General features: G+C 43.1%; 1 protein-coding gene across 2 annotated transcripts in view; it reads left to right on the top strand.

The window, feature by feature from the left end:
• Window positions 1-15,200, top strand: part of CHODL (chondrolectin) — a 148,878-nt gene that overhangs the window by 82,931 nt on the left and 50,747 nt on the right. For both annotated transcript variants that reach the window (XM_069760886.1, XM_069760885.1), the window contains exon 2: window positions 14,013-14,325. In XM_069760886.1, coding sequence (XP_069616987.1) covers window positions 14,013-14,325 — 313 coding nt within the window. The remainder of the gene's footprint in view (window positions 1-14,012; window positions 14,326-15,200) is intronic.

The following is a 15,200-nucleotide window of genomic DNA, read 5'->3' as shown; positions in this document are numbered from 1 at the left end:
TTTTGGGGTCCACTTTCTCCTGTTCCCCTTGGTAAAATAAAACAAATTGGAGCTGAAGTAAATTTTGTGTGAAAAAAAGTAGAATGTTCATTTTTATTTAAACATTCCAAAAATTCTTGTGAAACACCTGAAGGGTTAATAAACTTTTTGAATGTGGTTTTGAGCACCTTGAGGGGTGCAGTTTTTAGAATGATGTCACACTTGGATATTTTCTATCATATAGACCCCTCAAAATGACTTCAAATGAGATGTGGTCCCTAAACAAAAATGGTGTTGTAAAAATGAGAAATTGCTGGTCAACTTTTAACCCTTAACTCCCTAACAAAAATAAAATGTGGTTCCAAAATTGTGCTGATGTAATGTAGACGTGGTAATTGTTACCTATTTAGTATTTTATGTGACATATCTCTGTGATTTAAGGGCATAAAAATTCAAAGTTGAAACATTGTGAAATTTTCAAAATTTTCACCAAATTTCGTTTTTTTTAATAAACACAGGTAATATCAAAGAAATTTTACCACTATCATTAAGTACAATATGTCACGAGAAAACAATGACAGAATCACTGGGATCCGTTGAAGCGTTCCAGAATTATAACCTCATGAATGGACAGTGGTCAGAATTGTAAAAATTGGCCCGGTCATTAACGTGCAAACCACCCTTGGGGGTAAAGGGGTTAAATAGTCCCCACAGTTCCCTATCTACTCTCTTTATTTATTTTTTACTACTTACTTTGATTTTGCTTTTTTTTGAGAATCCCAGTGCATGCTGTTATAATCAAACAAAGCGTCATCATGGGCAGAGGCTGTGATCACTGCCATAGCCTCTGCCCCCACCCTGAATCAAAGGGTGTTCGGTGACTGAGCTTAATCCCTGCTCTACTGAAAATGCGTCAGTTGTCAATTGATGCTCAGTAGATTCTGTCATTAGTTCTCCTGTATGTTCAGCCAGCCCAGCTGTCTTCAATCAATTTTCAATTGCAAAAGTTATCCATCGATATATATATATATTCTCATTTGTGGTGGTGGTGCTGGTTTCTGCTTGTCCTGTACTGAGTACAATTACAACACTCACTGACAGTGCGCTCTCTTGCCAGTTCAATACTGATCAGGGCCGGCACGGGGAGCGCACTGTCACTGTTTATATTGCAAAGTAGCAGAATCTTACAATCTAATTCTAAAGAGAACTGTTACAATTGCAAATTGCAGAAAGAGAGGATGTATTTTTGTTTCTCTGCCTCTGTTCTCAAGAATAATCCATGTCTAGCTGCTGAGACACTGTAATAGATTACAGGAAGCATGGACAAGTCTGTGTAACTTTGCTTCTACTTTTCTATCAAACTTCTCATATAGTGTGACAGTCACTGGCAATGTATTTAAGCGCAGATTTGTGTCACAAAGGTTGTTATCCTTCGTGATCTGAAACCCAGAACATTCTCTCCAGCATATTATGTGCTGAGGGGTTAATCGACCATGACATGGTTGGGTATTTTTGTGAGTAGCTGTAATAGGTGGGTGGGACAGCTGCTCACCATACTCCTCCCCGAGGGTGAGGCAGGTTAATGTCCAGCCACAGAGTTGATTGAAAAGAGATTGTGTTTGAAGGTGAGGAAGTCTCCCGTCTGGAGCTCAAGTGTGACCTGATAATTGTTGTTTTCACAAGGCTGGAGTTGCAGAACTTTTTTCAGTGCTGTTTATTTTTCAATTATTCCAGAAATGACTGTTTTGTGTTACTCTTTTTGTTTTGTTGGTTTATGAAGTAATAAATCAGCCACAGACATTTTAACCCCAAGTGTTCCTGTATCTAGGAAAATAGAAATAAATGGAGTCTGGCTTAACAGGACTGGATTTTCCTTTTCTTTTTCTTTTTCAAAAGAAAACATGGTTCACACAAAAGAAAACTTACATGGTCTGTTATGATAGGCAATTCAGTAACACAATGTACATAGCGATCAGAGCACATACAGTGATCTGACAATAACCCAAAATAATAGAACGAGCTCTGAGACGTGGAAACTCTGTAGACCGCAATTCCTGATCCTCTCCAAACACAACTAGAGGCAGCTGTGGATTGCGCCTAACGCTCCCTATGCAACTCGGCACAGCCTGAGAAACTAACTAGCCTGAAGATAGAAAAATAAGCCTACCTTGCCTCAGAGAAATACCCCAAAGGAAAAGGCAGCCCCCCACATATAATGATTGTGAGTAAGATGAAAAGACAAACGTAGGGATGAAATAGATTCAGCAAAGTGAGGCCCCATATTCTAGACAGAACGAGGATAGGAAAGATAACTTTGCGGTCTACACAAAACCCTAAAGAAAACCACGCAAAGGGGGCAAAAAGACTCTCCGTACCGAACTAACGGCACGGAGGTACACCCTTTGCGTCCCAGAGCTTCCAGCAAAACAAATAGACAAGCTGGACAGAAAAAATAGCAACAAATAGCAAAGAAGCACTTAGCTATGCAGAGCAGCAGGCCACAGGAATGATCCAGAGAAACACAAGTCCAACACTGGAACATTGACAGGAAGCATGGATCAAAGCATCAGGTGGAGTTAAGTAGAGAAGCAGCTAATGACCTCACCAGATCACCTGAGGGAGGAAACTCAGAAGCTGCAGTACCACTTTCCTCCACAAACGGAAGCTCCCAGAGAGATTCAGCCGAAGTACCACTTGTGACCACAGGAGTGAACTCTGCCACAGAATTCACAACAATGGTCGACATGACCCAGTCCTCCTGTTGAGCCAGACTCCAATTTTTTTCTATTTTCCTTGATGTGAGCCCCAGGTGTATGAGCATAGAGCAGCTGGGTGAGCTGGAATCAAGTTCCTGTATCTACCTCAATAGTGGAAAAGTGAGTAGTGCTACCATAATAGGCATAACAAAGAATCAGCCTTTTACGAGTATTTTGGGGTAGGCAAGCAGTAAAGCTGTAAGAAAATGGCAGGAACACTGTAGACTTGGAAGTGATGAAATAAAAGTTCCAGCTCCTATAGTGCTGGAGAAATACTGATGAAAATAAATCTAAAAAAATAGTTGACAACTTTGTAGAGCATGAGAATTAGGACAAGTCCTTTATATATTAGACTGGGATTAGCAGATTTCAATTGTTGTGGTATTTGATGTTAACAAACCCATTCTTTTCTACAGTTTTGCACGAATAGACACATATGCTGGACAGATTGGTGCTAGATATAGGAACCTTTGTTAACCACTTTAAAACAGAAGTATTATCCTCAGTCATTAAAGGGGTTGTCTAGCCTAATATCAATAACTAGTGTTGAGCGATACCGTCCGATACTTGAAAGTATCGGTATCAGATAGTATCGGCCGATACCCGAAATATATCGGATATCGCCGATACCGATATCCGATACCAATACAAGTCAATGGGACATCAAGTATCGGAAGGTATTCTCATGGTTCCCAGGGTCTGAAGGAGAGGAAACTCTCCTTCAGGCCCTGGGATCCATAGGGATGTGTAAAATAAAGAATTAAAATAAAAAATATTGATATGCTCACCTCTCCGGCGGCCCCTGGACTTCACACTGCTAACCGGGAGGCTTCTTTGTTTAAAAAGCGCGCCTTTCGAACCTGTGAATGACGTCCCGGCTTCTGATTGGTCGCGTGCCGCCCATGTGACCGGCACGCTACCAATCAGAGGCCGCGACGTCATTCGCAGGTCCTCAATTCCTATAATTAGCAGTTTTGTGAATGAGAATGACGTCGCGGCTTCTGATTGGCCACGTGCCGGTCACATGGGCGGCACGCGGCCAATCAGAAGCCGCGACGTCATTCTCATTCACAAAACTGCTAATTCTAGGAATTGAGGACCTGCGAATGACGTCGCGGCCTCTGATTGGTCGCGTGCCGGTCACATGGGCGGCACGCGACCAATCAGAAGCCGGGACGTCATTCACCGGTCCGAAAGGCGCGCTTTTTAAACAAAGAAGCCTCCCGGATAGCAGCGTGAAGTCCAGGGGCCGCCGGAGAGGTGAGCATATCAATATTTTTTATTTTAATTCTTTATTTTCCACATCCCTATTGATTCGATACCGATACCCGATATCACAAAAATATCGGATCTCGGTATCGGAATTCCGATACCGCAAATATCGGCCGATACCCGATACTTGCGGTATCGGAATGCTCAACACTATCAATAACCTATATAATAGATAGGTCATCAATATCAGACTGGTGAGGACCCCAGATTCGGCACCCCAATGATCAGCTGTTTTCAGTTCTGGCACACTGAACATAGCTGAAACAATGTGCCATCATACACTGCAGGTGTGCATCCATTCTATCAGCAAACAAAACATAACCAATGATTGCAATGAAACTACACTTTTTCTAGACTTACAGGTGCATCTCCCAAAATTAGAATATTATCAACAAGTTAATTTATTTCAGTTCTACAATACAAAAAGTGAAACTCATATATTATATAGAGTCATTCCAAACAGAGTGATCTATTTCACGTGTTTATTTCTGTTAATGTTGATGATTATGGCTTACAGCCAATGAAAACCCAAAAGTCATTATCTCAGTAAAGTAGAATACTTTATAACACCAGCTTGAAAAAATGATTTTAACATCTGAAATATTAACCTATGAAATGTATGTTCAGTACACGCACTCAATACTTGGACGGGGCTCCTTTTGCATCAATTACTGCATCAATGCGGCGTGGCATGGAGGTGATTAGCCTGTGGCACTGCTGAGGTGTTATGGAAGCCCAGGTTGCTTTGATAGCAGTCTTCAGCTCGTCTGCATAGTTGGATCTGGTGTCTCTCATCTTTCTCTTGATAATACCCCATAGAAACCCAATAGATTCTCTATGGTGTTAAGGTCAGGCAAGTTTACTGGTCAATCAAGCACAGTGATACTGTTGTTTTTAAACCAGGTATTGGTACTTTTGGCAGTGTGGACAGGTGCCAAGTCCTGCTGGAGAAAGAAATTTCCATCTTCTAAAAGCTTGTCGGCAGAGGGAATCATTAAGTGGTCTAAAATTGCCCGGTAGATGGCTTGGCTGACTTTGGTCTTGATAAAACACAGTGGACCTACACCAGCAGATGACATGGCCCCCAAACCATCACTGATTGTGGAAACTTCACACTAGACCTGAAGCAGCTTGTAATGACTCTATATAATATATGCGCTTCACTTCTTGTATTGAAGAACTGAAATAAATTTACTTTTTGATGATATTCTAATTTTGTGAGATACACCTATAAGTCTAACCTGATGGCACAAAACAAGAAAAAACAGGTGCAAAAACTTGACAAACGTGATGAAGAGCAAAGAAAAATGAAACGTTCCAAATGTTTACATTATGTATTAGTTGACTTACTTTGGTCCAAGTTACACCAAATTCGCAATTTTTGATATCATAAAAATGATCCATATATAGGAGACATTTGTCTGTGGTGCTTAGTGATCTGTTAGTCAAAAAGTAAGAGCCAGGAATACAGCCATGAATGAAAGCTAATGGTGATATAAAGCATTATGTCTCAGCCATTAGTCTGGCATTTTACCAATGATCATAATTACCATTCATCACTGTTGGATTTTATGGCACACATGTTAATAATTATGATGGGGAAAGGATAATTAATGTTAATATTCTGTCAAAGAGTCTGAAGAGTATGACTATTCCCCTTTTTTCAAACAAGAGTAATAGTTAATTTGAGGAAATATCAGGATATGATATGGAGGTACTTGAAGAGGGTCTCTCACCTTTCTCAATTTCCTTTTCATTTCTTGCAAGTATCGTGAGGTTTTTTTCTAAAATTATCTAGAAAGGAGTAGTTGACGTGGATCTATCAAATCAGATTTTACAATACAAACTGCACACATTATACCATAGATATCTAGGAAAATACTTTGAAACATCAAGTAATATTAGATGTAAAATCCTGATATTAACGTTCACATTTTATGAATCCAGCTATAGAATTATAGTGTATTCATTTTCTGCTCACCCAACATGATTCACAGCTACAGCTTGTACTGAGCAGTGTGAGATCTCAGCAAGTAGGCGGGACACTGAGGAGCTGAAATTGAGTTTACATTTTTAGAAAGATTTGGTTCCAATTTCATCAGATCTAAGACATCTATTTAACTCTGATACAACTGATAGTAAAGAGGCCTGTTCTACATCACTTGTGATTTTGTAACAGTACACAGACATCAGCTAAGAGAGTTTTCGAAGATTAAAAGTGTCACTTGTGAAAAAACAGTGTTAAATTATAATAACTGTAACTATTTTTAGTCTTTTTCTGTCCATGACTAGTGTCAGTATTGCATAAACAAAAAAGGAAAAGAAAAGTTACACATTGTTATAAGTAGGGATGAGCGAACCCAAACTGTACATTTCGGGATTTTTACAGGACGCCTAATGTCCATTACTGAACCCCGAACAGTGACTTTTTACAGGATGTTTGATTTACTGTTCGGGTGTGGTGACGAATAGTTTGTTGTAAGGCTGCAGCACAGCTAATCAACAAGCTTTTAGACTTTGAGCACTTCCTGAGCCATTACAGCCATGCCAGGTATGGGCATGACTGTGATTGGCTGGAGCATCATGTGACCCGATCTACATAAATCCCAGATTACGGGTGCCACCGTCATTCTGCTCTGATTAGTGTAGGAACAGAATGTAGCTGGAGTGAGGGACAGTATTAGATTTTGCATGTGCGCACGTTGACAAAAAGCCACTGTGTGCACTCTGCACACATCTCATTAAGAGTACTGTGCCAAAAAGCCGCAGTGTGTACTTTGCACCCATATCTGTGGGAGTACTTTGCCTTTAAGCCTCTCTGTTTGTACTCTGCATCCCCGCCTGTGGGAGTATTGTGCATTAAAGTCTGTGTATACTCTGCAGCTCTACCTGTGGGATTACTGTGCTTTTAAGCCTTTGTGTGTACTCTGCACAACCACCTGTGGGAGTACTGTTCCAAATAGCCTCTGTGTACTCTGCAGCCATGTCTATATGAGTAGTGCAGCCCCTCAAAAATAATACTCCGCTGGCTGTGGTTCCATAGGCCATCCACCTGGCCGTGGTCCACAGGTAGAAGATATTGAGTTCAGTGATGCCCATCCACTTGTTCAGTTGGAGGATGAGTACATGAGAGCGTTAATGCACCTGGTCAGTGGACAACCGCAGCACATCTCTGATGATGATGAAACACAGGTGCCGACTGTTGTGTCTTTCTGCAGTGTTCAGAAAGAGGGCAAGTGTCATGATCCAGACCAGGTTATGAGTCCTGTCTTCCCTTTTCCCGATCTGATCATGTCAGGGGTTAACTTTTTTCAGCCTCAGTCTGGTCTCAAGTTTGCTATTTAGCCCTGCTGTGTCCTGCAGATCATGTCAGTTATAGTTTCTGCCTAGTGCTGCTGTAAGCTGACTCTGATTACTCCGTTTTGTCCTACTACGTTTTCTGTCTGAACCCATGTCTCTGTTTTCCCCTGTTCCCATCTTGACTCAGTGTTTCCCTTTAGTGAGCAGACTCCTCGGTTTGACTTGGCAAGTATCCTGACCTGATTCTGTCATTTGTCTTTTGACTTATCCACTCCTGACTGTTACTGACCCCCTGGCTTGTCTCCGACCTCGAGTTTGCTTTTTCCTTTGATAATGTACTACAGTCGAGGATTTGACCCTGCTTGTTTTGACTCTTCTGCTGCCACATGTGGTAGCCTCACTGTTGCACTGCAGGTAAGCTCTCTTATTTTCAGACCTGCTTCCTCTCAACTGCCATCTAGTGAAGCCTGCACCTACCTGCATTGCAGCAGGGGTGAGGACTGGGTGGAAGATGATGCATGGAATGATGAGGTAGTAGTCCCCACATGGAGCGTAGGTCATCCCAGTGACATGCGTGGTTCGGATGAAGAGTGGGTGGTTATGCTGCCCCAACAGCACAGTGGTCAGCCCCTAGCCAGTACATTGACTGCTGCTGCCCGCCACGCAAAGGAAATGAGCAAAATAAAGCCAGCTCTAAGGAGCTCCCTAGCATGGCATTTCTTTAGGCAATGTGCTGATGACAAGTGACAGCTGGTTTGCACGCTGTGCCATAAGATTCTGAAGCAAAGAATAAATGTTCTGAACCTGAGCACCACCTGCATGACAAGCCATCTGAATTCCAAGCAAGAGGTGCAGTGGAGTACACACCTTACAAAGCATGATAGATCTGAACCTCCTCCTACTCCCTTTTCTGCTGTAGTCTTTGCCTCTTCCTCCTCCTCACAATCAACAGGGCCAGCTGTCTCCCCACAAATAGAAGATGTGACAACACAACCACTATGACCAGTGTCACTGAGCATCTACATACTATCCCATGGAAGTGTTCAGCTTTCCATCTCCCAAACCTTGAAAGAAATAGGAGGCACCCTCTTTACCCACCCACAAGACATGGTTCTGAATGATAGCATTTCCAATTTACTAGGTTTTGTAATGCTGCCTCTCTTGCTGCTGGAGATTAACAGTTTTAAAAAATTGATGGCAGAAGCTGCCACTACTACCCAGCCAGAACTACTTTTCTAATCGTGCAATCCATGCCCTGTACACATATCACAGACCAAATAAGGTGTGCACTGCGCAAGGCCATCAGTGGCAAGGTCCACATAATCAATGATATGGGGATCAGTAAGCATGGCCAGTGATGTTATATCTCATCAGCCCACCTGGTAAATGTAGCGGCGGCTGGGACAAAGGCGGAAGACATTCTAGACCATGTCCTACCACCACCGATGATTGCTGGACATTTACCTGTCCAGATTGCCTCCTACTCCGTTCCTACACTGCCTCCTGAACTGGTCACAATAAGACCTGCACCACCAACTTCAGTACAGCAAGGGTGAAATAACAGCAGGCTATTCTGAAACCCATTTGCTTTGGGGGCAAATCCCATACTGCGCAGGAACCTCATGCCTGGCCTGGTGGTGTGCGATAACTGTTGAAATCTCCTAGCAGTTCTGGGCCTAGCCAATTTGGCACATATCTCTTGCCTGGCACATATGCTGTGGTGGTGCAGAGCTTCCTGAAAAACTATCCACATATGTCAGAGCTGCTGCTGAAAGTGTGGGCAGGGTATGCGCACTTTGGCGTTTTGACCCTGCTGTTGCTTGCCTGTCTGCGCTGCAGTGTCACTTATGCCTTCCTTCTCACCACCTCATTTGCAACATGACATACCAATAAGGTGGAACTCCACAATGCATATGCTGGAGAGACTGTGCGAGCAGTTGCAAGCAATAGTGTAGTTTTAGCTGCAGCACGCATGGCTGAGTTGCTCTGTAGAACACGACCACTTCACAACCAATGAGTGGGCCTCCATGTTGGACATGTGTTGAATACTCCACCAATATGGCCATCGCTGATGAGCATTACTATACTACTTATAGGCCTGCTGGAAAAAAAGCAATTCAGGCAATGATGGATGAGGTGGAGGCACAGAAGGAAGAGGAGCAGGGCCAATTCACACCATTATCAGGCCTGTCGTCTACACTTGGCTCAGAGGGTGGTTTACTGTTCCACAGCGGCTAGATATACAACTGTACAGCCAGGTGACAGTTTGGAAGGATAAGGAAGAGGAATAACCATTTTCACAGCAGGGTGGCACTCAAAGCAGCTCTTGGGCATCACTGAAACGTGGCTGAGGGGAATCCCAGGACTAAGAGGATACACCTCCCACTAAGGAAAACTTGTCGTTTCCTCTGGGCATACTGGCACACGAGACAATACATGCTGCTGTGCTTGAGCAACAATTGCTGAGTTGCCCGTGCTGTTATCAGTGCAGATTACTGGGTGGCCACTCTGCTGGTTCCCCTTTACCAGAACAACGTACAATCATTAATTCCGTCATTGGAGCAGCATCACAAAATGCGCGGTTAAAAGCACACTCTGGTAGAAAAACTACTGGCGGCTTTCCCACCTGACAGCGATGACTCAATGGAAGAATAAGACAGTTCCCTAACCCCCCTCCCTTGCCTTTTCCACCTACACTGCCATGTCCACCTCTTCCTCCGCTTGGACCTATGTCTGCTGGTTCTATATTGCTAGTTTTAGTTTTGTTAATTCTAGATTGTTTTAAGTCCATTCAATAAAAAAAGAGAACAAAAACACTGAAAAAAATACAAAACAACCACACAAAAACAGTGTTGGTTTATTCATCCCTTGCCTCTTCCACGTACACTGCCATGTCTACCTCTTCCTCCACTGGGACCTAACACCTCATGGTTCTCTATTGCTAGTTTTAGTTTTGCTAATTCTAGGTTGTTTTAATTTAGTTCCAGAAAAAACAAAACAAAAATAGGGTATGTTCACACGTTCAGGATTTCCATCCTTTTTTTTTCAGGACAGTTTTTTTAAAAAACTGCAGCTCTTGGCAGAAAACGCAGGTCCTTTTTTTGGCCCTTTTTTTGTCCTTTTTTGATGCGTTTTTTGATACGTTTTTTTATCCTTTTTTTATGCAGTTTTCTATGCAGAGACTGTGTGTTTCCTAGGAAGCTTTTTAGGGCTAAAATGGCTGAAAATACCCTAACCCTACCCCTAACCCTAACCCTACCCCTAACCCTACCCCTAACCCTACCCCTAACCCTAACCCTACCCCTAACCCTAACCCTAACCCTACCCCTACCCCTATTCTAACCTTAGTGAAAAAAAAAAAAAAATTCTTAATTTTTTTATTGTCCCTACCAATGGGGGTGACAAAGTGGGGGGGGTGTCATTTACTATTTTTTTATTTTGATCACTGAGATATAACCTATCTCAGTGATCAAAATGCACTTTGGAGCGAATCTGCCGGCCGGCAGATTCGGCGGGCGCACTGCGCATGCGCCCGCCATTTTGCAAGATGGCGGCGCCCAGGGAGAAGACGGCCGGACGGACACCGGGACGCCGGGTAAGTATAAGGGGGGGAGATTAGGGCACGGGGGGGGCATCGGAGCACTGGGGGGGGCATCGGAGCACGGGGGGGGGCATCGGAGCACGGGGGGGGCGGGATCGGAGCACGGGGGGGGCAGCCACACTCCGCCCACGCACTTCCGCCCGCTCCCCCGCACTTCCTGCTGCAGTGGTTCTGCACATCAAATCGCAGTAAAACCCGCAGATATATTTTTGATCTGCGGGTTTTACTGCGATTTTGACCTCACAATGGAGGTCTATGGGTGCAGAACCGCTGCGGTTCAGGAAAAAGAAGTGACATGCTCCTTCTTTTTTGCCGCAGCTATTCTGCGCGGCTTTTTAAACGAAATTACGGATCATGTGCACAGCAGTGACTGTTTTCCATAGGGTTACATTGTTATGTACCCTGCATGGAAAACAGCTGCGGAACCGCAGCGGCAAAACCGCTGCGGTTCCGCAGTAAAAAACGCACTGTGTGAACATGGCCATAGTGTTTGATTACTCCTCCCTTGTCTCTTCCACCTACAGCACTACAATCACCTCCTCCTCCACTTGGACATACATCTCCTGGTTCTAGATTTATATTTTTAGTTTTGTTTATTACAGGTTATTTTATATCAGTTCCATAACTCCTCCTCTCCCCCCAAATAAAACACTAATAAAAAAAACAAACAGGGTTGGAGAACTCCTCAGTTGCCTCTTCCACTGCCACATCCACCTCCATCTCTTCCACCTACTCCACCTCCTCCTACCCTTGGACATCTTCCTCCTGGTTCAAGATCATTATTTTTTACTAGATGGTGGCCCGATTCTAACGCATCGGGTATTCTAGAATATGCATGTCCACGTAGTATATTGCCCAGCGACGTAGTATATTGCCCAGCGACGTAGTATATTGTCCAGCGACGTAGTATATTGCCCAGCCACGTAGTATATTGCCCAGCCACGTAGCATATTGCCCAGCGACGTAGTATATTGCCCAGTGACGTAGTATATTGCCCATTCACGTATTGCCCAGCCACATAGTATATAGCACAGCCCACGTAGTATATTGCCCAGCCACGTAGTATATTGCCCAGTCACGTAGTATATTGCCCAGCCACGTAGTATATTGCCCAGTCACGTAGTATATTGCCCAGTCACGTAGTATATTGCCCAGCCACATAGCATATAGCAGAGCCACGTAGTATATTGCCCAGTCACGTAGTATATTGCCCAGCACAGAGCCACGTAGTATATTGCCCAGCCACGTAGTATATTGCCCAGTCACGTAGTATATTGCCCAGCCACGTAGTATATTGCCCAGTCACGTAGTATATTGCCCAGTCACGTAGTATATTGCCCAGCCACATAGCATATAGCAGAGCCACGTAGTATATTGCCCAGTCACGTAGTATATTGCCCAGCACAGAGCCACGTAGTATAGAGACTTAAAAAATAAATAAACATATACTCACCTATAGCCTGTTAAAGTCCTGCTATACTTACCATCCGCCGCCTTTCCCGCTCCTCGCCACGCTCCTGGGATCGCTCCATTGCAAGCGGCAGCTTCCGGTCCCAGGGCTGGTGTGATCAGGACCTATGATGACGTCGCGGTCACATGACCGTGACGTCACAGCAGGTCCTTGTCGCACACCAGCCCTGGGATGGGACCGAAAGCTGCCGCTTGCAATGGAGCGGTCCCGGGAGCGTGGCAAGAAGCGAGAAAGGCGGCGGAGGGTGAGTATAGCAGGTTTTTTGTTTTTTTTATTATTTTTAACATGACATATTTTTACTATTGATGCTGCATAGGCAGCATCAATAGTAAATAGTTGGGGACACACAGGATTAATGGCAGCGGTAACGGAGTGCGTTAAACCGCGGGCCGTTACCGCTTCCATTAACCTTGTGTGAGCGGTGAGCGGAGGGGATTACGGAGCGGGCGCCGGGCATTGAGTGCAGGGGAGTAAGGGAGGGACTAATCGGACTGTGGCCATCGCTGATTGGTCGCGGCAGCCATGACAGGCAGCTGCCGAGACCAATCAGCAAATGAATAACTGTGACAGAAGAACAGACAGACAGACGGAAGTGACCCTTAGACAATTATGTATATAAATTTTTGCTTTGATAGACAAACTGCAGAATCAATGTAAAATACAGTTATATGAAAAAGTTTGGGCACCCCTATTAATCTTAAGCTTAATGTTTTATAAAAATTGTTTTTTTGCAACAGCTATTTCAGTTTCATATATCTAATGACTGTTGGACACAGTAATGTTTCTGCCTTGAAATGAGGTTTATTGTACTAACAGTAAAATTTGGTGGAGGTTCCATCATGCTTTGGGGCTGTGTGGCCAATGTGGCACCGGGAATCTTGTTAATGTTGAGGGACGCATGGATTCCTCTCAGTATCAGCAGATTCTTGACAATAATGTTCACGAATTAGTGACTAAGTTGAAGTTACGCAGGGGATGGATCTTTCAGCAAGACAATGATCCAAAACACCATTCCAAATCTACTCAGGCATTCATGCAGAGGAACAATTACACTGTTCTGGAATGGCCATCACAGTCCCCAGACCTGAATATCATTGAACATCTGTGGGATCATTTGAAGAGGGCTGTCCATGCTCGGCAACCATCAAACTTCACTGAACTGGAATTGTTTTGTAAAGAGGATTGGTCAAAAATACCTTCATCCAGGATCCAGGAACTCATTAAAAGCTACAGGAAGCGACTAGAGGCTGTTATTTTTGCAAAAGGAGGATCTACTAAATATTAATGTCACTTTTCTGGTGGGGTGCCCATACTTATGCACCTGTCAAATTTTGTTTGAATGCAGATTGCACATTTACTGTTAGTACAATAAACCTCATTTCAAGGCAGAAACATTACTGTGTCCAACAGTTATTAGATATATGAAACTAAAATAGCTGTTGCAAAAAAAAACTATTTTTATAAAACATTAAGCTTAAGATTAATAGGGGTGCCCAAACTTTTTCATATAACTGTATCTGTGAAATGTGGGTAAGGAAAAGTAAAGAAAAAATTACAAAACATAGATTTACCATAGTGAAATACATGTTAAATGTGATCCACAATTATTCTAAATTTGTTATTTTTATTACAGGTCGGAAGGTTTGTTATGCAGATTATAAACATCCATGTTACAAAATTGCTTATTTCCAAGACTTGACAGCGCGGGTTGGGTACCATCAGGCACGTGAGGTTTGTGAAGGGGAAGGAGGCCATCTTCTGAGCATTGGAAGTGAAGGAGAGCAAAAACTCATCGAAAGAATGCTGCAAAATCTCACAAATTCCGGTTCCGGAAAATCTGATGGGGATTTCTGGATCGGACTCTCAAGGAACCGAGAATCCATGGCTTCATCTAGTGCTTGTTCAGACCTCTATAGGTGGGATGATGGAAGCACCTCCCGGTTCAGGTAATTATCAATGTGTCTCATATAATAAACTGGTAAAGATCTGTGCATCATATAAAAACTTTGGGTCTTTACTAAAGATGATAGAATTTCCCAATATTTTTTTTCAGTCCCTGAAGTCACCTGACATATTCAATTCGGTCCAATAAAATTGTGTTAGTTGTAATCACACTACAGTAGAGTTGACAGAACTTTACGAAGACAGCTATAAATGTGTTTTTAAAGAGACAAGGTTCAGCTCTGCTGTACTGTTAGTTATAATCACATGCAGCTCCTCAGTGACATCATGAGGGTAGACTGTCAGTCATGACATGTTTCCCCTTTGTTAAGATCCCTTTAATTTTAAATAAGCTCTGGAGGCAGATTCTCGGGGAGATCTATGTCTAGCCTATAGATTTTAACAGCTCATTTGCATATTAAAAAAAATGTGGATTTCTCTGGAATAAGGGGTCTGATGTCAAGGTGTCATTTTATTCAGAAAGAAGAAATATAAGCCAGCTCACCCGTATTGCATAAACCAAACTTCAGGAACACGGACCCGCTGTGTCCAGGCGTATAAAGTCCAAAACAAGAAGAGAATGTCCAGCTTCACTGAATCTGTAAAAAAGAGTTTTCTTTATTCAGAAACTTTAAGCATAGAGGATACAGACTTCAGCACGAACCATATGGGTAAGAATCTCAACGCGTTTCTGGAGACTAAGTTCCCTTAATTATGACATGATTAAGGGAGCTTAGTCTCCAGAAACGCGTTGAGATTCTTACCCATATGGTTCGTGCTGAAGTCTCTATCCTCTATGCTTAAAGTTTGTGAATAAAGAAAACCCTTATTTACGGATTCAGTGAAGCTGGACCTTCTCTTCTTGTTTTATCATTTTATT

The sequence above is a fragment of the Ranitomeya imitator genome, chromosome 3 (assembly GCF_032444005.1).
Source record: "Ranitomeya imitator isolate aRanImi1 chromosome 3, aRanImi1.pri, whole genome shotgun sequence".
In the NCBI taxonomy this organism is placed as follows: domain Eukaryota; kingdom Metazoa; phylum Chordata; class Amphibia; order Anura; family Dendrobatidae; genus Ranitomeya; species Ranitomeya imitator.
Note: the sequence above shows the minus strand (reverse complement) of the source record. Positions and strands in the feature narration are given on the sequence as shown.